Raw genomic sequence first — 23,969 nt, 5'->3', positions numbered from 1 at the left:
CGGCCGGCAAGCGGCAATGGGGCGTGCTGTGAGCTGCTGGTGCCCCTGGCTAACCGGGAACCTTCGACAGAATTAACACTTCTGACTTATCACGAAACAAGACCAAAAAAATCACCCCCACACCAGAAATATACCAATCCAAAACACCAAAACAAAGCCCACAGCACAATTTTACAATTTTTAAACGGCCTAACACGTTTCCCAGCTTGTTTTAACACAAGAGGCATGGGTATGAATATCAGTGGGAGCTTCCTTGGGTATTCACTACAACAAATCTTCCCGAGAGTGAACGGGTAAAGCAGGATATAAAGCTGTGAAGTTCATCCATTCATAGACGCAATTCCTTTATTAATAAAAACCAGCAGGAGTAACAACTGTCCCAGCCGAATAGTGGCTGTGGGAGGGACGAATCCCACACCCCAAGCCCAAGGATGCAGGGAGTGGGGAAGGTGGGGGGTTCCCCCAACTGCGGGGCACGAAGAGGAAACCAGTTGGTGGCAACATATGTGTATTGTATTTCTCTGAAAAAATTTGCAACTTGGCTAATTAAATTCCTGGCGCTGAACTGGTCCTTGGCTGAGATCATGGCAATTGGGAGGGTTGGGTTTTTTTTTTTTTCCTCCTTACAGGAGTTCCCTCCTTCTTCCCATCCTCCGCCTATTAAGTCAAGTCTCCCTTGTTAAAAGACCCCATAACGTGGAAGAGGCAGAAAAGCAGCAGCAGGAAAGAAAAAGACGTCTGGAAAATATTACCCGTTTGCTGCTGCTGCTGCTGCTGAGAAACCTCATTGAAACAGTTACTCGGGCAGTAGCAAGGTATCACCAAAGAGACTTTATCTGATGCTGATCTCTCAAACTTTCAGACACTGCCTTGCAACTTCTCCAGGCTCCTGGCTAGCCGGGTTTGAAATAAGATCTTCAGCTTCGACCACGAGAAACTAACTCCTAATTTATTATTTCTAACTTTTTTTAATTATTATTATTATAATTATTACTATTATTTGGGGGAAAATCCCACAACTTTCGAGCTAGAAACTGAAGCAGAGAAAGACAAATGCACGATAATTGTGAAAACACGTGGGAGAAAATGAGTAGGACTGAATAGCCTTACACGATTTTTTTTTTATTATTTTCATTTTTAATTATTTTTTTATTTCTGAGCGTCTTACTAAGTCCCTGAAAAGTGCGATTTGTTCTTTTACCTCAAACTTGGAAACTATTCAGCGGGAGCAACGGTACGTGAGACCACACAGTTGGCTGGAGCCCCTCTATGACCAAAGGACAGAAGGACAAACAAGGTAGGTGATTTATGATTATGCTTCTGTCAGCTCAAGAGCAGAAGACCCCCTCCTCCCATCCCCACTATTCCAGGGAGGAAAGCTGGAACAGATCCCCAAAATACGAGTGGGGCTGGGGGAGGATCTTACCGGCTCCTACGCTACACCTATTTCAGCAATGAATAGAACCGCCGTGAGGATGAATGGAGTTTTCAGCTTCAACCCCTCCTCCGTGTAATCCGTTTAAGACATTGCTGAGCTTCAGGATCTGGGGGGGGGGGGGGAAATCCCCACCTCAAAAAGCCAAAAAAAAACCCCTACCGCCTCATAAACCCTCTGAAATTAGAACAAAATCGAGCACAGGCTGGGCAGCCGCTCCGCTGATCGCAGCGGGGAAGGCGAGACCTGCTCAGAGCCCGATCCGGCTTCCCTCCCCTCGCCTTTGCATCCAGGGCCGGGCGGGGACGCGCCGGCAGCGGAGGGAGGGCTGGCCCTGAGGGGAGGCAGGCGAGGCGGCGGGCGTGGGGCTGACGGCCTGCCTCGGCCAGCGCTGCCGAGCCGCCCGGGCGCCGCGCAGCGCGGGGAGGGAGGGCAGGGAAGGAGGGAGGGAGGGCGGCTGCCCGCGGGAGGGCCGGGAGCCGAGGGCTGCGGGGCGGGGGCTGCCCGGAGCTCCCCGCGCCGGGCCCGCCCCGGCCGGGGGAGGGCCGCCCCGGGGCCGCGGCAGCGGGGGGCGACGGCAGCGCCAGCACGGCCGGGCCCGGTCGCTCCCGCGGGCGGGGTCCGTGACGCGGCCGCGCGGGGATCCCCGGCCCGCCCGGTGACGCCGCCGCTCCGCCCCGTTGGATCGCGGCCGCGGCGCCGGGCCGGGGTTCCCCCGCTCCGTGTGCAGCCCGCGGCCAGCGCGGGGCCCGGCGCCTCTGGCCGCTGCAGAGCCCTCAGTCCCCGGCAGCCCCGCTCGGCTCCTCTGGGAGCCGCGGTGCGTGTCTCGGACACAGAGAGAGCCTGCTGGTCAGAGCCTCGCCACGCAGCATCCATGGCGATGCTGGCAGAAGCGGGCATTGGCCCTTGGGAGGGAATTTACCCCATTTCCTGGCCCCGAGAGGATCCCCTTGTAGTACAACACTCCTGATGGGCGTTGTCTTAGTCTAGAGAAGACGGAGAGGGGATCTCATTAATGAATATAAATATCTCAAGGGCGGGTGCCAAGAGGATCGGTGCGAGACTCTTTGCGGTCGTGCCCAGCGACAGGACGAGGAGCAATGGCCTTAAACTAAACCACAAAAGTTTCACCTCAACAGGAGGAATAACTTCTTCACGTTGAGAACGGCAGGGCACCAAACAGGCTGCTCAGGGAGCTCGTGGAGTGTCCCTCTCTGGGGACATTCCAAACCCACCTGGCCATGTTCCTGGTCACCTGCTCTAGGTGACCATACCTGGCCAGGGGGGTTGGACTCCGCGATCTTCACAGGTCCCTTCTAACCCCAAGGGTTCTGTGATTCTGCAGGGCTGCAGTGACCCCATATCTCTTAGGGCACAGCTGCTTCTCCATGTTTTGCTCTGCTTCAGAGTCTTCTGCCTTTGGGATCATTTTTCCATTGGCACCCATGCACTTTTTTGAAAGCTCACATTGTGTGTAATATGGGTTCCTTGAGGGTTATTCTGAGGACTAGATAAGGGTAATAAATCTTTCTTACCCTGTATCCAAGCATAGAAAAACTCAGATAAAGTTTTTCCCAGTAGGAAGAACTGCTCTACTGGATTCAGTGGAGTTTTTCAGGCAAGTTCACTAGGAAAAACTCAAGTCTTCATATTTGTGACATGGAAGTGTATTTGCTCCATTTTTTTGCTATTCAAGATTAGTGTATAGAGCAGCAAAGTATTCTAACCAGCAACCAGAAAACATTTCTAAACTAGATTTTTGTTTACCCACAATCCAAAATATCTGAGTAGAAGTATGATTTACTTCTTGTTTCGTTTCTTGGAGCATTTGTCTGGAGATTTTTTTGTAAGTTTTCTTTCTTAACAACTAGTGTATTATTGTGTACACGAGGGTCAAATCCAACCTGCAGCCACAGAATTCTTTCCACATTGGTTATTTAAATCTGTAAGAGATTAAATTTGAGCAGTTTAGTAGGAAACATACACTGAACAAATAGGAGATTGTTGATTTGCTGATCAAAGCCTGTGCATACAGATGGAGTTTGCCATCATCAGTAATCCTGTTCTTTACTTGAAATTTAACCTCAGAGTTAACTTTAGTTTTATGTGAGCCTTTTCCAGATCAATAGCATAACAAAATCTGGAAGTTACAAATAACCAAATGTTCCAGATATGGTAATTGTGTTGTAATAAAGGTGTACAGATGGAGCATAACTTTTCACTTTCCTCTCTTCAGGCTGTAGAATAGAAGAGGGAGTCTGGACGGCTGTCTTATGCTTGTGATTAATATCTACCTGGAATCATTTGTACTCCAATGATATATGATTTGATTTACCAACAAAATAAGCCTAATAATGAGTCTAAATATTGTCTGAGAAATTGTAAGCCTCAAACACCATGTACTCCCAGAGAGTGTATACAGGCCCAGATCCACACGTGCACTCTGACACACTCTGTCATTGAAGCAGCAGCTCTGTGGCAGCCAGTGCTATCATTGTCATTAGTAAGGAAGTAGGTATTAAGGATTATAAAGATTTCATTCTTCCTTTGGTTGTGTGCAAAACAGCCCTTGGTATGCACTTAAAGCTGTGTGTGCTGGCTTTTATGGTGCCCACCTCACTGCTCTCAGGCCTCCTGCTGAGTTAGACTTGCATGTTTGTTACAGACAGATCCCCACAGACTATGCTTTCAGGGGAATACAGGCAAGGAAAATAGCAAGGGGGGTGTTGGTTTTTGTTGGAGTTTTTGACTAAAACCAGTTGTATGGAAGTAGAGAACAGGTGGATCTCATATAGCATTAAAAAGAGTAACCTAAGCCTTATGGAGCCCTCCAAAAATTTTGTGCATGATCATGATCCCCATTTTACAGGTGAGGAAGCTGTGACAGAGAAAGGTGAATTCACTTATTTAAGGTTACCCAACAGGTGAATGACAACACTTGGAAGGAAATTGAAATTTTCAAGGCCCTGATCCACTCTTAGATTCCCTAATGTAAGAAATGCAGTGGTTAAGCATTGACATATGAAACAACCTTCATAAGGGAGGTTAATCTCTACAGTAAATTTGTCAAAATATACTTGCATTTTTACCTTGAGTGTCCCAGAAATAGCATATTTTCAGAGAAAGATTTTTTTATGCCTTATTATCTTGCAGTTACTACAGAACTGCAAGATAAATTATACACTGATTTCCCTCTTCAGCAAAATACCTAAGTGCACACTTATCTTTAATGACACACTTACATGCTTTGCTGAATTCAAAGCCTCAGCACTAAGGTTGAATAGATATTTAAGAATGCAGCTTCCATACAGGCATGTAAAAATGAGATGTTTTCAAAGGTTTTCTGTGCTCAGCACTTCTGGTTTCCACAAAGGTTCCAGACAAATCTGATCTGCAGATCTCACATGTGAGGTTGATTTGTCTTATCAATTTGTTTTCAATGAGAAGGTGCTATGGAAGCTGCTGCTACAAGTGTCCCTCCTTCAACAAAATTGCTTGAGTTTGTATTGCATAGCAGTAACTGGACACCCAAATTGGATTCCTCTTGAATGAAACTAATTGCAAGGTGTACCTCTGGAAGACACTTATCAGGTTTTTATTCATTGGGTCTGACTATACTTAGTTCAGAGTAAAGCACAGAAATGTATGGAGGGTGGAGTTAGGTCCTCAGCACCAGGTGTTCCTCTTTGCAGATCTGTTGGTGTGGTATTGCACTATTTGCTGATGTGACCACAGCCCTTGATGTGTAGAGAAAGCCATAGCTCTTTGTAACCTTTAAAAGTGAAGGGGACTGTGGTGAGTTGACCCTGGCCTGCTGCATGGTGCCTCCCAACTGCTCTATCACTGTCCTCCTCAGCAGGATGTAGGTGCAGAAAAAAAGAGGGCAAAACTCCAGGTGTGTTGAGATAAAGGCAACTTGATAAAGCAAAGGCTGTGCATGACACAAACAAAAACAAAAGATTTATCTTCTACTTATCAGCAGATGATGTTCAGTCACTTCCCAGGAAGGGGGCTTCAGTACTGAAAAACAAATATCATAACAAATGCTTCCCCCTCCTCCTTTCAGCTTTTTTATCTGAGGTGTCACATGGTATGGAATATCCCTTTGGTCAGTTTGCATCGGCTGTCCTGGTTATGTTCCCTCCCAGGACCTGGCCCACCCATAGCATATTGGTGGGGGAGAAAAAGTTGGAGACACATCCTGGATGCTGGGAGCACTGCTCAGCAGTAGCCAAAACACTGCTGCATTAGCAACACCTTCCCAGCCACCAGCACAAAGCAGAGCACTTGGAGGGCTATGGGGAAAAAATCCATCTCAGCCAGGCCCAGTACAGGGACAGAATGAGCACATTTGTGATCAAACCTTTATTACTGCCTCCTGGGTAGATATTGGCTTTTGTAACTTATGGTTAGGGTTTTTCTAAATGTCTTCAGATGTTTGGAATTACTAAGTGATAATTCTGTCAACCTTCCAAATCATTCAATCATGTTAGGTGCAAACTTTCTGTGTCTCCCTCTCTTGCTTTTTAATCTTCTGAGGAAAAGCTACCCAGAAATACTGTGTGCCAATGTTTGAGTGTTGTATGAGAGGGGATTTCTGAGAGAGATGATGTAGTGAGATGTATCCCACAACAGAGGGTGCAAAATTGAACAGGCTGCAGATAATATTGATATCTTCTGGCACCAGTGCACATTGGTTTTCTGGATATCTATTTGCCTCTATTCAGTATTAGTAACAAATAAGCTTTTTCTGACTCTTTGCCTCCTGACTTCATAAAGGGATAAATTATCTTCAGGCCCTGTTACTCTCAGAGATGCATGAAAGCTGATTAATAGCCACGTGGAAGAACTTTGCCACAGGATTTTGGAGGAAGAAAAATTGGTACTTTACCATGGAAGTCACCAGTGTTCTTTGCTGAGTAAAGACCCAGTTCAAAACAAAACATAAGAACCTGCTGACTTTCAGTCAGGGGTCTAGATCTTAGATCTTAAACTTAGATTTAGGTACCATAACTACAGTAAACACTAGTCTAAATATTTATCAGAATAGAGAAAACTGAAGCATATTTTGCTATGTTCTTCTAATTTGAGATCTAAGGCATTATTCAGTGTGAGAAAGGAGTGTGATCTCTAGTGCTACAGTCAATACCCCAATCATTAGATGTACTGTGTATCAGTCATTTGTTAACCGGATGTTTTTCATGAAAGCATTGTTAGAATACTACAATTTTAGTTATGCCAGTTGTTCATAAAATGAAAATTCCCCTTCATCACAAAGGGGAATATATTCTTCTTGTATATATATTTGGCTTTATCAGGATGCCAAGAGACACAATGCCAAACAGTTCACCAGGTGGACTCTGATGTCAAGTACATGCAAGGGTTCATTTCTTGGTCATGCTTTTCCATAGCAGCCTCCAAAGAAAGGCTCTCCTTGCCTGCTACTGTACAATCACTACAAGGCATGCATATACTTGGCACTGCTTTGTGAATCAAAATGTGTGACTGAATCAGCAGCAGCCTGCACAGCATCAGGATTTAGCATATGGCTTTCACATTGCAGTTCTACAAGATAGGCTGGTGAGCACTGCTCAGCTCATTCCTGAAAGGAAAGAGCTGAAGCATCACAACAACAAATTGCTCAGTGGTAGACTGTGAAGGCTCTTTGCATACACTCCCCTTGTGCATGCAAACCTTGGGTCTGCTTGCTGGAGGCTGTGTAAAACTCATACTGGGTTCAGCTCCATGGGGTTAGGTGAAGGTGCCTGTAAGGGATTTAGGTGCCCAAATTGCAGGGTAGAATTATTATATTTCACTGTGTCAGGCCAGGCTAGATACTCATAACAGCACTGTCTGATCTGAAAGTCTCTGAAGCAGCTGCTGCCTAGCCTCAGTATCAGTATTTGATTCAGCAGTTCATTTTTGGTCCCAGACTTGTACAAGCATCATTTCCTTTTTAACTTCTTGGCTTAATTCTTGGAGATGGGTGGAGAGTTTTTGGCTTCTTTGCTATTGTTTGGGCATGTTAAATTTGATAAAGATCATTTCTGCTGGGCAAGCTATCAATGCCTCGTGTTAAATCTTGAGACTATTGAGCAACTTTTCCAGTTCCCCTGAGATTCAGTCATTTAAAAGACTATACATAAAACCCTCAATTGCACATACAAAGGGGAAAATTTCTTTGATGAAAGCCACGGATTTAGATCAAAACACTTTTTATTTTTGTAAGGTTGACAGAGAAAAGGAAAAAGAAGTGTTCTTTTATTAACACCAGAAAATAATTTCTTGATCTTAAAAGACTGGATTTTTGCAGTGGAGAGGATCTGTGCTGTAATGATAAAGTCAGAGAATTTGTTTTTGTTTGTTTGTTTTCCTTTTGTGCAGAAGGACTTCATAGGTAGAGCAAAACAATAGCAAATTAATGTAAAAGATGTCTGCTACAATATATAGTCATTCAAATGTAGCCACTCCAGATCTTAATGTATATCCTGTTTATTTCAGCCATATAATTCTTCATGTAAGCAGACTTTAGGACCCCAAATGGGAAAGCAGAGTACAAGTGCACCATTAATGAGACATTTACCTTGATGTTTGTAACATTTTGCATGCTTGAGGGATTAGTAAACAAACGGACTATTTTACTTCGAGGTAATCTAGAGGGGATCCATTACTTAATCTGTTTTCTAAAGCAAGTCTATTTTGGGCACTGAGTTTCAATTCACCTATAGTGGTGGTAGGCATAAGCTGTCTTTTGTTAGGCATCCTTATGACCCCTGCTGTGAAAGATTTTCAGACAGCCAGAACAGGGAGGGTCCCTTTTGCTGGTGGATGATTACAACACCTGTCAGAGCCCAGCCTTAAGTATTCAAGGAAGTCCTAGAGCCAGGGTCTGATTTCTTTAACAGTGCCTCCAAATATACATTTAGGAGGCTTCCTCCTGTCTTGAAATTTAAGACCCTAAGTAGCCAATGGAAAAAGACAAAGTCTTTGTAACCTCAAACTTCATGCTTGCCTAGTTTATTTTTATGTTGTAAGTGATTCTGTGTTGACTTTTTTGTTCCAAGCCTGTAGCTTTTCAGACATATATATAGCTGATGACAGCTATGCTGCTGTGTCTTGGTAGTCATTTTTCAAGGAAGAGTTAAAAACATATATGATGTAAGGAAGTCCTGTTCCAACTTCAACTTCGGCCAACAGATGGTGAAACAAACATGAGCAGCAGATGAGTGAGATGATAACAGCAGGGAAAATATGAATAATAGCAAGAAAACACAAATATTAAATCTCTTACTCTGAGAGGACCTAATTCAGCAAAATATTCAAGCATGAGTTTTATTGACTTGCAACACACTTGCTGGATTAGCCTTAAACAGTTATCACCTGTTTTATGTCCTTCACATGAAATGCATCTCTTGACAGAAAATATTGTCATTAACTTCTTACAATTCTGAGAAAGCCGTTGCATAAAATGGGTAATGTGATTGTCAGAAAAGGTATTTAGGTACCAATAGAGTCGACCTGCCTGCCTGCCCATACTGCTTATTTGTTTCAAGAATACCAGAGCACCCTCCGTGCCAGCCAGTTGCTCCATAGCCCAGAGTTTAGGTTAGAAACAGCCAGGTAAGCTAAATATGTAGAAGTGATCAGAATCAGCTGATGTCCTAGAGAATTTCTGAGTCCAGGGTGGAGTGTTGGCTCTGTTAAATTTATGCATATTTTTTCCACAGACTTAATCTCAGTTAAGCTTTAGCCCCTATACACTCATGCTTACGTGTGCATGTATCTATGTACACAAGTATATGAATAATGCATTTTTGCAATGGTATTGAGAAGGCCTTTTAAAGCACATGTCTGATTATATAAATATAAATTATATATATAGTCAGACATCTGTTTAAAAAATTATAAATACATTCAGGCATCTGTTTTAAGAATGTCTTTCCAATATTTTTGCAAACATAACTAAGCGACAGAAACAATTCAGGGTGGGATACAGTCGTGACATGGATGGGGGATGAGGAGGGGCTGCCCAGACATTCAGCTGTTCCAGTCCCCTGTGACCATACAAAGTGAGTGGTGGCCCAAAAGCCCCTTCTCCAACCTCCTCAGGATAATATGACAAGAGAGTCTTATCCAACCAGCCCAGGCTGCCAAAATGAGATCCTACACAAATAGCACCTTCTGTGAGGGCACTGTGAGTAGCAGAGATAATCTCTGCTACATTAAGTCTGTTTGGATTGCACTTTACATGGGGGAAGTCCTGCAAAGAGAGGTTCAGTTGGGCAAGGGAATGCAGTGAGTCTGTGAGCTAGAAGCTCAGGGCGTATCTGTTGATGCTGAGATCTGTGTTGCAGCCACGTGCACCCCTTATGATGTCGTATATCAGCAAGTGGTGGCTCTGCTAATGGTTTCCCTGCTTCTTTGCAGATGTATTGTGAGAGGTTTATATGCATCCTGAGAATACTTGGAACCACACTCTTCGGGGTGTCCCTCCTGCTGGGAATCACCGCTGCTTACATTGTGGGCTACCAGTTCATCCAAACAGACAACTACTACTTCTCCTTTGGACTCTATGGTGCTATCCTGGCATCACATCTCATCATCCAAAGCCTGTTTGCCTACCTAGAGCACAGGAAAATGAAACGGTCGCTAGAGACTCCAATCAAACTGAACAAAACAGTTGCCCTTTGTATTGCTGCCTATCAAGAAGATCCTGACTACTTAAGAAAATGTTTACTTTCTGTAAAAAGATTGACCTACCCTGGAATTAAAGTTGTTATGGTCATTGATGGGAACTCAGAAGACGACGTTTACATGATGGACATTTTCACTGAAATCATGGGTAGGGACAGTTGTGCCACTTATATCTGGAGTAATAATTTCCACGACAAAGGTCCTGGTGAGACAGAGGAGTCTCACAGAGAGAGCATGCAACACGTATCTCAGCTGGTCCTGTCCAACAAAAGTGTTTGCATCATGCAGAAATGGGGTGGAAAAAGAGAAGTAATGTACACAGCATTCAAAGCACTGGGGAGAAGTGTGGATTATGTACAGGTAGGTATTAGAGCACCAGGTCAGTGCCAATTCAAACACACTTGGAAAGAAAGCAGCTTTTGTATATTTTGTGCAGCATGTTAGAGGCCATCCTAGTCCCTGATGAACACAGTGCTCCTTTCAGTCTGTTTGGAAACAGCTTGACCGTTAAAAGGGTATTTTGCTACCTTTTAAAATGGCCAGTCTATCTGTGACTGTTTTAAATTTGTGTACCAGCTACTGGAGAAATCTGAAATCCTTCCCCTGCCTTCAGTACTGCGCCCTCATCCAAATGGCTTTGCTTCAGACAAAGCCAATGACCTCCTGAAAGCCCCATCTCTGCTCCTGTGGGTGAAGGTCTCGGGTGAGGCTTTATTTTGTGAGTTTGTCAGTGGCCCCATTTACAAGCAGACAGACAGGTATTTGGTCTCTCTAGGGAATATCTTGGAGAAGTGGTGAAGCTGTAAAAAAGATGGGGATATATTTTAAAGGCTTTGAAGGCCATGTGGAGCATTCAATAAAAGGGTCAATGTGTAGATTTGAAAGAAAATTTCTTCAGCTAAAGCCTGAAGGAGCTTTTGCTTCATCACTTACAGCTGCATTACCTCACTCACTGCAACTTGGCCTTTAAGGCCCTTATGACACACTACTCACTTAAAAATGAATTAGGCTGGGTCCTCTCTCCCTGTTTCCAAAGCAGCAGAGGCACATTTCTTTCCAGCTGCCTTGGATCCCCTGAAAGATTGTCTATGTTTTTGCCTTACTTACATGGATTCCTTGCTCCTGCAAATGTCCCTGCTGACTGTGGGAAGGGGAAAGGGTCACGTGTGGAGGAAGGCGGGTGGGATCAGATACTCTGGCTGGACACTGAGGACCTTTCCTTAGAATTCTAGGCCAAGAAGGCTCATTTGACTAATCCCACTGAATAGGAGATGATTTTCCTAAAGAACCACCCTCAGTTCTTCCAAGCTTCTCCCACAGTCAGGGCATGCAGCAGTCTCCTGCAGTGGAGCAGCAGCTCCCTGTGAGGTGCTCTCTGCTGGCTCAGGGCAGCTGCATGGCTGAGCCATGTGTGTTTCTGGGGCCTGTGCCCAGCCTTGTGTGGGTGTGTGCATGCTCTGCACAGCACAGCATCCACGTGCAGTGTCCCAGGGACCTGTAGGGGCTGCCAGGAGCTGGGCTGAGAGCAGCGAGTCTTCAGTGCACAGGAGGGGCAGAAAGTGAAGAGTGCCAGGAACTGCTCTGTTATTGGAGCTAGGAAAGTAAAGCCAAGATTTAAAACCCATCCTCCACCACTTCCCAAACTGAAACTGATTTATTCTTTCAAAACAATGGGCTTAAACTCTCCATTGTCTGCACTTTGGTTTTGTGCTGTGAGGAACTATGATGGGATAAAAATGCTGATTTTTCTTTATTAGCATGGGTTTATAAACACACAGATATACTGGATTGCAGAGAAAGAAGGCAGAGAGAAAGCAGATTCATTGCAAGTTTCCTCCCTCATTTCAGCTCTTGTATTTTTCAGGGAACCTGGAAAAAATGTTTCTATTTCAATAGTCATAGCATAAATTCAGAAAAGAGAAGAGATATTTTTGTTCAGTTAACACTCCAGACCTGGCTCAGAAGGTCTAATGAATTTGTCAGACTGTACTGCTGCTGTGAGCACAGTATGCATTGGTGACTGATGCCACAGTCACATCTACAGTCACATCTGTAGTAGAAATGCAGCCCCTTGGTGGCCCTGGCTCCTGCAGAGTCATAAAAAAATGCAGCTAAAATGTGGCTCTGTTTTATGAATAATTAAAGGTTGAGATATTTCAAATGGTCCTTTGGGGAGACCCAGGGTAAATTACTTTAAACAAGCCCTATATTTCAAGGGCTAAGCAGTCTGCAACAATGATTAAGCACTTTTTAAAGTGGCCAGTCAGCACCACTGCCCACCCTCAAGACTGTAAGCCTTACAGTTCTTAGAAGACACCCTGGAATTATGAACAGGCAATCATAAACAGTCAGACCAGTGCAGATAACGGGCTGTTACTCAGTAGTGGTGTCTCATTAAGTACTGCAAACTGCTCTGAAGGCTTGTTTCCATCCTAGAAGAGTTTATGAGTGTGTAGGTAATCAGGTGGAGGAGTTAATCTGGCAGGTATTATCAATGCAGAGTTGTGAGGCAACCAGGGTGCAATTCATCTTGGCTTGATGGATGTGCCTGTGTGGACAGTGTAGTGCAGTCTGAACTCAGAGCAGCTGGGATAAACTGTCACTGCCTACAGCAAGCTAAAAACCAGCTCCCTTAAGGTCAGTTGTCCCTTTCATGTGACTCTGTGACCCAAAGCAGTGATGTTTGGGTCACTCAGCCCTTATGTGGAAATTGTCTCTCAGGGCTGTCCTGGGCACACCCTGGCTAGGCAGTTGTCAGTGTTTTTTTGGGCTTCTAAGTGTCTGTGTTTCTCTGGTGTGTCCTCTGTTCACCTGCAAAAACCTCATCCAGATGGAAAATGATGGCTTATTAGATTTTTCCCAGAAACCCAGACATACCCACTGTGCTAGCATGCCCAGGACATGTGATGGTGTTTTGTTAAAAAAATCCAGTGTTTTCAGGATTCCTCATCCCTAATATATTAGTGATGTGGCTCATGGGCAGGCCTTTCTGCCACAGGTAAATACATCTAATGGGGTGGGAGCTGCTCAAGTGGCAGGTGCTGGAGGGAAAGCAGAGGGGCTGGGAGGCAACTGATCCCAGCCCACCACTCATGGTCACTAGAAATGACATGCCTGTCACTGCCTGAGCACCCTGGGGATTCAGCAAACTGCAGATTCGCTGTGCAAAGCACTCTGCAACAGGTTTGTCCAGGAAGACCCAAGTAAAACTATAGGCATTGTTTTCCCTCATTGTTTTGCTCCCTTTCTATCACCCAGTGCTGCCACTGAAGACAGCTTTCCACTAAAGCTGGAGTCAGGCCTTGGCCAGGATACAAAGGTGCTGTGGATGGATGCATCAAGTTAGTGGGAGCTGGAGATGCTTGTGGCTCTTATCCTGACAGAGATATGAGAGCTTTCATCACCTTTCTCCTCTTGGCCCCCTCTCAGTGGGCATGGAGGGGAGCATGTTGGCAGAGTCCCAGCTCATCCCAAACTATGCAGTCCAACTATCCTGGGTAACCTCTCCTCTTGAGTCTGGTCCACAGCAAAGCCCCAGTGCTCTCCCCCTTCATAGAGCAGATGTAAAGGTTACCTCTCCCCTGGAGTGACAGGGCTTAGGTTGAATTGAAAGTTTGCATGAAAAGACACCAAAATTAGGATACCCATTACAAAGACTCAGCAGAATCTGTTTTGATATGCTGTTTAGGCAGAGCCACTGACTTGCTCCTACTAACCCTGTCTGAAGTCACAGGAATGCAATGTGGGGACAAACTGGAGGCAGTATGAGAATTTTTAGGGTGGGATTCAGTCAGTCAGAGGGGTGTTTCTGGGACAGTCTCTGCTCCAGTTCCTGGGTGTCTGTGAAATGAGTTCACACATGATGTGGCCAGTTCTTTCAGCTGCAGCAATACAACAAGGAGACACCCTCTTGTTTTAAACAGGCTGCAGCCCGAGTCATTCTCCTCAGAGCAAACGAAAGCAATGCCAGCTGTCTCACAGACCAGCCAGCCTGTCTGAGCCCTCCTCCTACTCTCCAAGGGAAAGCCAATTTCCTAATGTACACAGTGTTTAGTTGACTAGGAGTGTTTGTGTAGCTGAAATGCCTTGTGTGTCATTTACTTCTGCCTTGGTCTTTTGGAGTACTGAACTTCGGGACTCGCACCTTCTGGCCTTACATATCTTTTTAAAAGAATGCCAGAGAAAAATAGCAAATAATTTCTCTACATCAAATGTCAAATCCCTGCACTAGTAGTAATACATCATGCATCTAAAATTAAAATGAGTTTTTTCTGAAATATAAGATATATATTTTACATTAATTGCTAAACCCTTCTGTGAGTGAAAGAACAATTAGGTTTCTTCCCAGACTCCTACTTGGCTTTTTTTCTTTTTAATAACAAGTGCCTGGGATTTAACTCCTCGCTCTTTCCCTCATATGGCAGTGGGAAATATTTGACCAGGGTGTTCCAACTGTGCAGCTGATGCAGAGAAATTCTATGTCAGAGTAGAACAGGAATCTGCTGCACACCCACAAACACCATCTTATTCTGCAGTGCCCCATATCTTACTCGAAGAAGCCAGTCCAGTGTGCCAGTAAAACAAATGGAGCTGATACAGAGGATTGTTTGTGTGCACAGCATTAACAAGCTCTGTGTTTTGTGCAGCACTATGCCTTGCTGCCTGGTACAAGTGACCTTTAACAGAAATATCAGTGCAGACTTCAAAGTCAGATTTAATTGCATTCAGGAGAATATGCATTTAGAGTCATTATAATCACTTGCATGATTTTTATTTTCTTCTGTAGTGAACTCCTTAACCCATTTTTGTTCTTGTTTTTTCTTACTTGTAGGTCTGTGATTCAGATACAATGCTTGATCCAGCCTCATCAGTGGAGATGGTAAAAGTTTTAGAAGAAGATCCAATGGTTGGAGGAGTTGGAGGTGATGTGCAGGTGAGTACAACAATTTTCAGATTAACAGAGGTGTTTCAGCAACTATTTGCATTGCAATAGATTCCTCTGCCTGAAATAGCATTAAACATAATATATGTGTATGTATTATATGCATATATAATATGCCATTATAGATGCTCTTTTGATACCTTAACCTTTTTGTCCATTGATTGGAAACTCTTCTTGGATGTGAGCACTGTATGGTTTTAACATCCATAGCAAGCAAAAAAATAATATTCTGCCCCAATATGTGAAAAGGGGGGCACTGGCATTGTCAGGATTGTTGTGGCATCTTAGAGTCTCTCAGTATAGCTGCTTGCTCAAGGTACCAAAGAAAAGCTATAGGGGGGCAGGAAATTGAGAACAGGTGTCCCATAGCCATGTCCAGCAACCTCAAGCACTTCAATTATATTACTACTGGCAGCCAAGATTGTTAAAAAGAAAAAATAACTTAGAAACGCTCTGCAGTGTGCACTCTGTGTGTTACTGGGTCTCCCATCTCTGTCAAGCAGGGCAATAGAAAACTTCCAAGTCAGACCAGCTCCATTTTCAGGGGATTTTCAGCATTACTGAGTTTTGCTGATTGCTACAGCAAAAGGCTGGTGGTGCCTTTTGAAACAACTCCTTCTGCTGCAATTTGTAAAGAGAAGTGTGTATGAATATTTCTGTTAGCCTTAAGATCAATCCCCTGTACTCCGTTGGACTTTTTATGTGAGACAGAGGAGAAAGAGCTATGTAAATGAGCAAGAACTTGCTAATGAATGCCCAAGTAGTCAGAAGTATTTCAGGCATGTGGCTCATAACTGCAGAAATTAGGATTCCCACAGAAACCTGAATAGCTTTGGAGCTCTAGACTGACCACAAACCAGGCTACACAGCCCATGCATGTGAAATTCCAGGCATGTGTGAGTACAAGTGAAGGGAGGCAGGACAGGTTCAGCTGTGGCAGTGAGGGTTCATAAGCATCTGCATTGGGAAGGATGTGTGTCCTCTTTGAGGAAAGGTGACAGAATGAAGGCTTTGGGCTTTTTTTTCCCCCAGTTCATTTTCCAGAATACTCCCAGCAAGCCCTTCTGCTTCTAATATGTTCTGGAATTAAAACTGACAGAAATTAGGACCATTAGAGCAAAAGACTATTTTTCTAGTTGCAGGGCAATGTTTTATAGTTGTAGAAGGTCAAAGATCCACACACTTCCTTGTCACATCCTCTGGCACAAGGTGCATGTTGAGAACTTGGATGTGAAGCCACAGACTTGCACATCTACTTGCGCTCATGCATGTGCTGAGTGTTCAGGTTGGATGTGCAGCTGGGCTGTGCAGAAGAGAAAGACTGAGACATCTGTGTGGGCCTGAGGAAGGCTCTGCTGGAGTATCACCATATGGCTTAGGACAAGGTTACAGGCTGGTACTGCAGAGACAGGACAGGTTGCTCCTCCAAGGAATGCTAGACATGGGGATACAGTTCAAGGTTAAACCTTTAAGGCCAGACTTGTGATACCAAAAATGTAGGGCAGACACCATAGACCATGGGCTCTGCTTTTCTTATGTTCCAGCATAGTTTTGGGAGGACTGGAAGGAGTCCTGTGAGCCCCAAAGATGTGTATGGGCAGGAAACCAGCAGGAGGCCATGAACTCACCAGCTCTTCTTGGTAAATTCTAAATCTGGAAGGTCTAACTGGGGGCAAAAGGGAAGGAAAGATGAGACAGAAAGTAAGGAAATTTCATTGTGGAGAGTAGGAAAAGTTGCAAGGAAAAAAAGAACCTCTTGGTGAAACAGACATTTGAAGGTTTCATCTCACCCTTCCTGTCAATGTCCTGGCTGAAATGTTTGTGTAGCTCCTGGGTTTGCCATGAGTTGAACACAGGAGTGAGGTTCCCATCACAATTCATCTAATGGTGCTCCAATCTCAGAAAACTCCTTAATGATCCAATGTGCATGTTTTCTGTTTTAAGAGCTCATCTAAAAGGAAAACTTTTTTTTTACTTTGCAGATTTTGAACAAATATGATTCCTGGATCTCCTTTCTGAGCAGCGTGAGATACTGGATGGCGTTTAACATCGAAAGAGCCTGTCAGTCCTACTTTGGCTGTGTGCAGTGCATCAGCGGACCTCTGGGAATGTACAGAAACTCTTTACTCCATGAATTTGTGGAAGATTGGTACAATCAAGAGTTTATGGGCTCCCAGTGCAGCTTTGGAGATGACAGGCATCTAACTAACAGAGTGCTAAGTCTGGGCTATGCAACAAAATACACAGCTAGATCCAAGTGCCTTACGGAAACGCCGATAGAGTATCTCAGGTGGCTGAATCAGCAGACCCGCTGGAGTAAATCCTACTTTAGAGAGTGGCTTTACAATGCCATGTGGTTCCACAAGCACCATTTGTGGATGACCTATGAAGCTGTAATCACTGGATTCTTTCCTTTCTTCCTTATTGCCACGGTCATTCAGCTCTTCTACAGGGGAAAAATCTGGAACATTCTCCTCTTCCTGTTGACAGTTCAGTTAGTTGGCCTGATAAAGTCTTCCTTTGCCAGCTTCCTTAGGGGCAACATTGTGATGGTTTTCATGTCACTCTACTCAGTGTTGTACATGTCAAGTTTACTGCCAGCAAAGATGTTTGCGATTGCCACGATAAACAAAGCAGGGTGGGGCACATCAGGAAGGAAAACCATTGTAGTTAATTTTATAGGACTCATTCCAGTCTCCATTTGGTTTACAATCCTCCTAGGTGGCGTAATTTTCACTATTTACAAGGAATCAAAAAAGCCATTTTCTGAGTCAAAACAGACAGTTCTCATCATTGGCACAATACTCTATGCATGTTACTGGGTTTTGCTTTTGACTTTGTACATGGTTCTTATCAACAAATGTGGCAGGCGGAAGAAAGAGCAACAACACTACGACATGGTGCTAGACGTATGATGTTTCCGTGGGAAGTTACCCAGAGTTGTAAAGCAACCCAACGACCTTGTAGTATCTGTGGCATCAGACATATGTTGCCAAGGGAAATGGATCACTGCTGCTGGGAATAGGACACTTATATTCCTCTGGGTTCCTTTTCATCCTGCCAAAGTAAGGAAAGAAAAAAAAAAAAGAAAAAAATAAGAAAAAAAAAAGGGTTTTTTGTTTCCAAGGGGGGGAAGGACGCAAACCACACAGTTACGACCTGTTCACAAGAAAAGGGGAGAACTTCTGTGTTTATGCACTTTTTTTATTGTGCATATGCCTGACAGTGTTACGTTCTATATACCTCACTGGTCATGCTTATGTGTGTGGACGGAAAGAAAGGGAGTTTGGAGAATCAAGAAAAGGACTGTACAACCCCTTGCGACCTAATTTATGAACTTCTCTTTTTTATAGTTCTGTTTATAGGAAGGGTCTTTTGTTTTAGGCTGCCAAATGTAATGCCAAAGGTAAATTTTAAGAGGCCATTGGCTGAGCTGTATTTTTATATTATTGTATTATTTGTGTGTGTGTATTTTTAAGCCAACTTTTTTTTTTAAATCACATATTTTATATTTTACTATCTGCCAAAAAAAGCTGCCTCCCCAACATTTTGTTCTTTAGCCTTTTTTAATATATTTGGGGACAAAAAAAATCATACATTCTCCTCCCAAATTTCTGCTGAAATGGTATTGTTCACAACAGAAAGAATAAAAAGTCTCTCTGCATTTTTGCAACTAATGAATGGTTGTTTCTGTGAAAAAGCATTTAAATGTGCTCTTTTAAGACATTTATTAGGAAAGGCGTGAAATTTTCAGGTTTTGCATACAAACACATTTGTGCATAAAAAAAAAAGGCCAAAGGGGTAGATATGTGCAATTTGGGGTTTTTGTTTTGATAACATTTTAAAAGGGAAATTTGCTTCTCCACTGAGAACTTAATATCCCTGGCATGCAAAATAAACCGTAAAGCAAGGCAGGCCTCCATGCCACTGCAAAAGACATTGCTATGGAAAGCATCCCACTGATTTTATATGGGACCTGAGCAGTCAAAACTTCTGACTTGGAAAAATCTTGGGCACATGAAACTGCTGTTGAATTCACTGATGGTCCTAGCTGTCCATAATCTACTACTACCAAGCAAAGAGTTCAGGTTTTTATTAAAAAAAAAAAAAAATAAACAGGGAAGGAAGAACTTATCAACATTTTCAAAATGTGTGTGTTGTACTATGAAACTTCTGCAGAGTCCTTCATACAGTTTACAGAAAATAAACATATCCCTTTCTCTGACGTCCAGTGTAATACAGACCCCAGTACTGAGCCCAATAATTTGTTTTTGACTACAGCATATCTACCAGAAAAGAAGCCAATTTTTTTATCAGAAAACATCAAGCCTTAGCAAATGCATCACTTCCTTGGTGCCTAATAATCAGTCCTGGACATTTATTTTGGACAATAGTTTTGAGAAGTAATATTCAGGACTAAATTCTGCAGTCCTTCACCAGCCAAAGGAATGTGGCATTGAGCCCTAATATACTTTATAAAGAGCAACAGAAAGACCAGCTGCCCTTCTTAGATTCTGGTATTAAAAGCACTGTGGTAAAGCAGAAATCGGCATATGATGCTTAAAGAACTTAGAAGCATTTTCAGCTTCTCTTTTTTATGCAGACATGAATAGATTCTGCTGTAGAATGAACTGCACACACACTACCTTGTTGTCTGATTATCTTGAGGTACATGATTGCTTGAAAGTCATACTAATGTTATGTTAATGATTGGAGAGTTGATTCATGTTGATTACAAAATAGAACAGTATTAAAAAAAAGCAAGAGAAACAGTAAAAATCAAAAAAACTTGACTATGCCTTTTAACTATTTATGATGTAAATTAAAGCTTGGGTTAACATTCAAATGTCAAATAAATCTTCTCATTCTATAAAAAGATTGAATTAATTGCCTGTATTTATTCTAGCAATTATTCAATGTATTTCCAATATAGGTTGTATAGTATAATTGTTACTTTCATAAATAAAATATTTTTGATAAGATTATGACTAATTCATGGTATTTCTCACCAGCACTTTTACTTTGAAGCCATAAATCTGCACAGTTTGAAGGCTGTATTTCTAATGTCACCAGCCTGATTTCCAAGAGGGAGTTTGCCGAGGAGCACCTGTGGAGTGCAGTGTGTGCCTGAGGTGGCAGGGGCTGGTCCCTGCTCTGAGAGGCAGCACAGGGCATAGGCAGCACTCAGAGTCTGTGCCAGCAGCTGCTGGATCAATTCAGTCAGAACACTTCCTTCCCTTTTTCCTCAGCTTCCTGATTTACAAAACAGGAATAGCAGTCCAGCTTCCTTTTGGGAAGCACTTTGATGTTTATGGCCAAAGTACTTAGAACATTACATAGGAGCTGATGTTTTCCTGCCCTCCTGTCCCTGGAAATTATCACCCTCCACAGCTTGGGAAGCAGAGGAGGACAGGCCCATGGCCTTCCCCTGCTTCTCATCAGTGCTGTTTGTCAAGCCCCTTTCCCCTGGCACAGCTGAAGGGCAGCTGTATGATTTGTGTCACTGAAGGTTATGGGCAGCAGCCACTGCTGCAGGGACACAGGGGGCAAAGTGAAATCTCACACAGGCTTGCCACAGGTCAGTGACTTAGGAGACAGCTTTCTCAGCCCTCAGTGCTTGTTACCCTGTGTCTGTACTGTGCCCAGTACTGAGCACCCCAGGACAGGGACATCACTGATAAACTGCAGTAAGTTCAGTCCAGGTTGGTTTGGGCTGGAGTGGTGTCTGAGACACCTGACTGGTTGGGAGGGACAAGGGATGGCTTTGGCAGGAGGACCCTAAGGTCACATCCAATACCTATAGGGAGGTTTCCAAGAAAATGGTTCCAGGCTCTTCACAGGGCTGCTTGGTTTGATGATGAAGATTCCAAGTTGAAAGGGGAGAGGTTCAAGGTTCAAGGTTTGGGCTGGATATGAAGACATCTAAGCAGGTTGCCAGGGCAGTGCATCCTCCCTCCGTCCTGAGGGAGTTTCAAGGCTAAACTGGGTGAAGTCCTGAGATGCCTGGTCTGACCTTGGAGCTGCCCCTATTTTAGGCAAGGATTGGGGCAGAGAGATGAACTCTCCTGTCATCCTTTCTGAAGCAGGTGCTGACAGCTGCACCTGCACAGAGGCTCATTCTGTCTCTGTTCCAAACACATCCATCCTGACCCCAGGCACAAATAGCTCAGCAGAGCTGGTACTGAGTACCCAAAACATCAGAGCCCTTCCTGTGACTGGGTCACTCTCCTCAACGTGTTTGTGGCCACTTAGGAAAAGGTTTCAGCAGAAAAATAGAGTATGAAACAGTTCATATTGAAAGAGTTCTCAAACAAATTAAGATCTTTAATAACATTTCCTGTTTTTCATTAATAGTAAATATATTTTTGAGATCTCTGTCAAAAGAAGAAAACATGTTAAAAGAAATATTCTTGGTCTGTTTTGAACATTTTTAAAAACACAGATTTTTTTAGTCACCTTTGATAGACAGATGGTGCTGAAAAAAGTCCCACGAATTATGAATTCTACATAAAAGTTTAAAAAAAAATCAAAAAAAATGCCATGAATTGGCAATATCTCAAGTTATAAATCATTTCCATAGTAGACTAATTTGGGTTTGAGAGCATCTGTTTGCAGAGAGTAGGTATGATGCAAAACCTACAATAATCAGAGGTGCAGCAGGGAGGAAGGACCCCTCCTCTTCTGTCTGTTAATAAGCTTCATTTTGGCCAAGAATCAGGTTTCTTTCAATGAGAAATGCATGAATATTTAGCAGAAATTTTCTAGGAGGCAGAAAAATTCTTGTCAGACACATGCTGCCAAACATGTCCTGATGCACAAGCTGTTGTGAATCTGTCTATTAAGCAATTAGGCCTGAATTTGTTTCTTAGCAAGAGTTAGGATGGTAAAGAGGAGTCAAAGCTACTGAAAGTTGTTTATGAGATTGGGTAGTACTGAGGCTTTGTTGCAAATGCCACTTTTCTCTGGAGTTAACACAATTATTTTAAATAATGTACATTTCCCCCCCCTCCCAACTTTTATTTAGCTTAAATTTGCTGCTTCAGCTTTGTGAGGATGGATGGATGGATGGATGGATGGATGGATGGATGGATGGATGGATGGATGGATGGATGGATGGATGGATGGATGGATGGATGGATGATGTGACACAAATTGTTTCTGCTTCTTCTAGCTATGGAAGAAGCATGTTATACTTTTTAGAATAAATATTATACTTTCTATAATATTTGTCTTGGCCAAATAAATCCAGTTTAGTCTCCTAAAATAGCACTAAGATTTCTATAACTTACCAAACTGCCTAGAGGAAAATAACCTTGTAGTTGCATTGTCACTAAATAAAGGAGAGATCCAGGCCATCTTTCTGTGCTTTGGTACAGAATACTCTACTGTTGAAGTGTAAATACAGCCTGTGGCATGTTTTTGCCATAGGCCAGAGAGTCCTGCCCCAGAAAATGCTGGACACAGGTGGCATTGATACATGGAGCAGGAACTAGCCTGGTCTAGGAGATTGTGGAGTTTAGGTGTGACCCCCATCATCAGAAGATGACCAGATTGAAAAGAGTCCTGGCTTTTGTTTTTTACTAGTCTAAATAGAAGCTATCACTACCCCACTCAGAAGCAAAAGGCAAGTCAGCTCATGCATTTACCTGACATCATGTGGGATCTTATTCTCTCAAGAGATCCTTAGATGTCATTCAGTTCTGCAGTTTTTACACCTTTCTTTTTTCCACACGTTTTCTAAGTCCTTTGGTCGTGTGCAGGAAGCAAGAAGAAACACTACCTGGGGTCTAGGACCCATTGGATTAATATTCCATTTCTTCTTTTACAGCATCCCTGCTGGGCTCAAAGTAGGGACAGCTCTGAAATAAAAGCAACCCAACAGAAGAGTCTGTCCCATAGTTAGCACAGCCCTTCCCTAAATGCTGACTTTTGTAGATGCTCAGATTTGGTCAAATGTGTAAATACACATGCACCCTGAAAGCCTTGTCTACACAAGAAAGTGTGACATAACCAAAATCTTTGTGATTTCACTTGTTGTAGTCTAAGTGTTATTATATTTGGTTTGGTTTGATTTATGTTTCTTGGGAAATTATGCTCACAACTGTGAAACTGAAACTTTTGTTTACTAGCCTGTACAAAGAAAATTTTACCTAAATTGTGGTAATGAATTGATTAAATCAAACTGGCAAAAAAACATGACGCTTTTGTGTCGGCCTATGCCAGATCAGTCTCACATGATTTACCATAAGATAAACCAAGTGAATTTACAGCACTTTTTTTCCATGAGGTCTGCCCTGGGCAAATCCTTGCTTTGCAGTAAGCTTGAGGTAGTTTAAGCCTGCAGTGTCAGAGTCATTAGTTACATTGCATTGGCCACAGAGCATGAGAGGAAACTGGACAGATAATGTATGATAATTAAGGCAGTGTAAACTCATGCCCTAGGCTATAGAAAGCTTTTAGATGTATATGTACCTTAAACTGCTCAGGGCTGCTTTCTGGGTGAGCCAGGGGCCTGTGCCCCATGCACACAAAGACACCTGGGACTTGGGAAGTGAATTGTGAAGTGATTGACCAAAATTTCAGCCTGGTTATTTAAGCTGTTGGAAAACTCCATTAAGACTGTGTTTTCAGAATAAGGGCAATTCCAATTTGATTTAGTAACACCTCCTCTTCTCCATATTTATTTTTTTTTTTTAGGTAGGACATTAAGACAGTTTACATTTTGCACACTGGAAGTGCAACCAAAATTTTCTCGCATGATCACAAGTGTAGGATATAGGGTTGCCCTCCTGCAGGCACTGGAGAAGATGCTGAAGATACCACCTGCTGCAAAGCAAATGAAGCTGAGGTAGTGCAGGTGTGCCTCTGGACATGCATTGTCTCTGCACAGGCCAGAGC

At 43.2% G+C, this 23,969-nt stretch overlaps 1 protein-coding gene across 1 annotated transcript; it reads left to right on the top strand.

Annotated features, from left to right (window-relative positions):
• Positions 1 to 684: 684 nt before the first annotated feature.
• On the top strand, positions 685 to 19,162 carry HAS2 (hyaluronan synthase 2). The gene is made up of 4 exons (XM_063173569.1): positions 685 to 1,297; positions 9,863 to 10,489; positions 14,961 to 15,062; positions 17,054 to 19,162. Exons 2-4 carry the CDS (start codon positions 9,863 to 9,865, stop codon positions 17,984 to 17,986), a joined length of 1,662 nt encoding a protein of 553 aa, XP_063029639.1. The 5' UTR covers positions 685 to 1,297; the 3' UTR covers positions 17,987 to 19,162.
• The last annotated feature ends 4,807 nt before the right edge of the window (positions 19,163 to 23,969 follow it).

The sequence above is a fragment of the Melospiza melodia genome, chromosome 1 (genome assembly GCF_035770615.1).
Source record: "Melospiza melodia melodia isolate bMelMel2 chromosome 1, bMelMel2.pri, whole genome shotgun sequence".
NCBI lineage: Eukaryota > Metazoa > Chordata > Aves > Passeriformes > Passerellidae > Melospiza > Melospiza melodia.
Note: the sequence above shows the minus strand (reverse complement) of the source record. Positions and strands in the feature narration are given on the sequence as shown.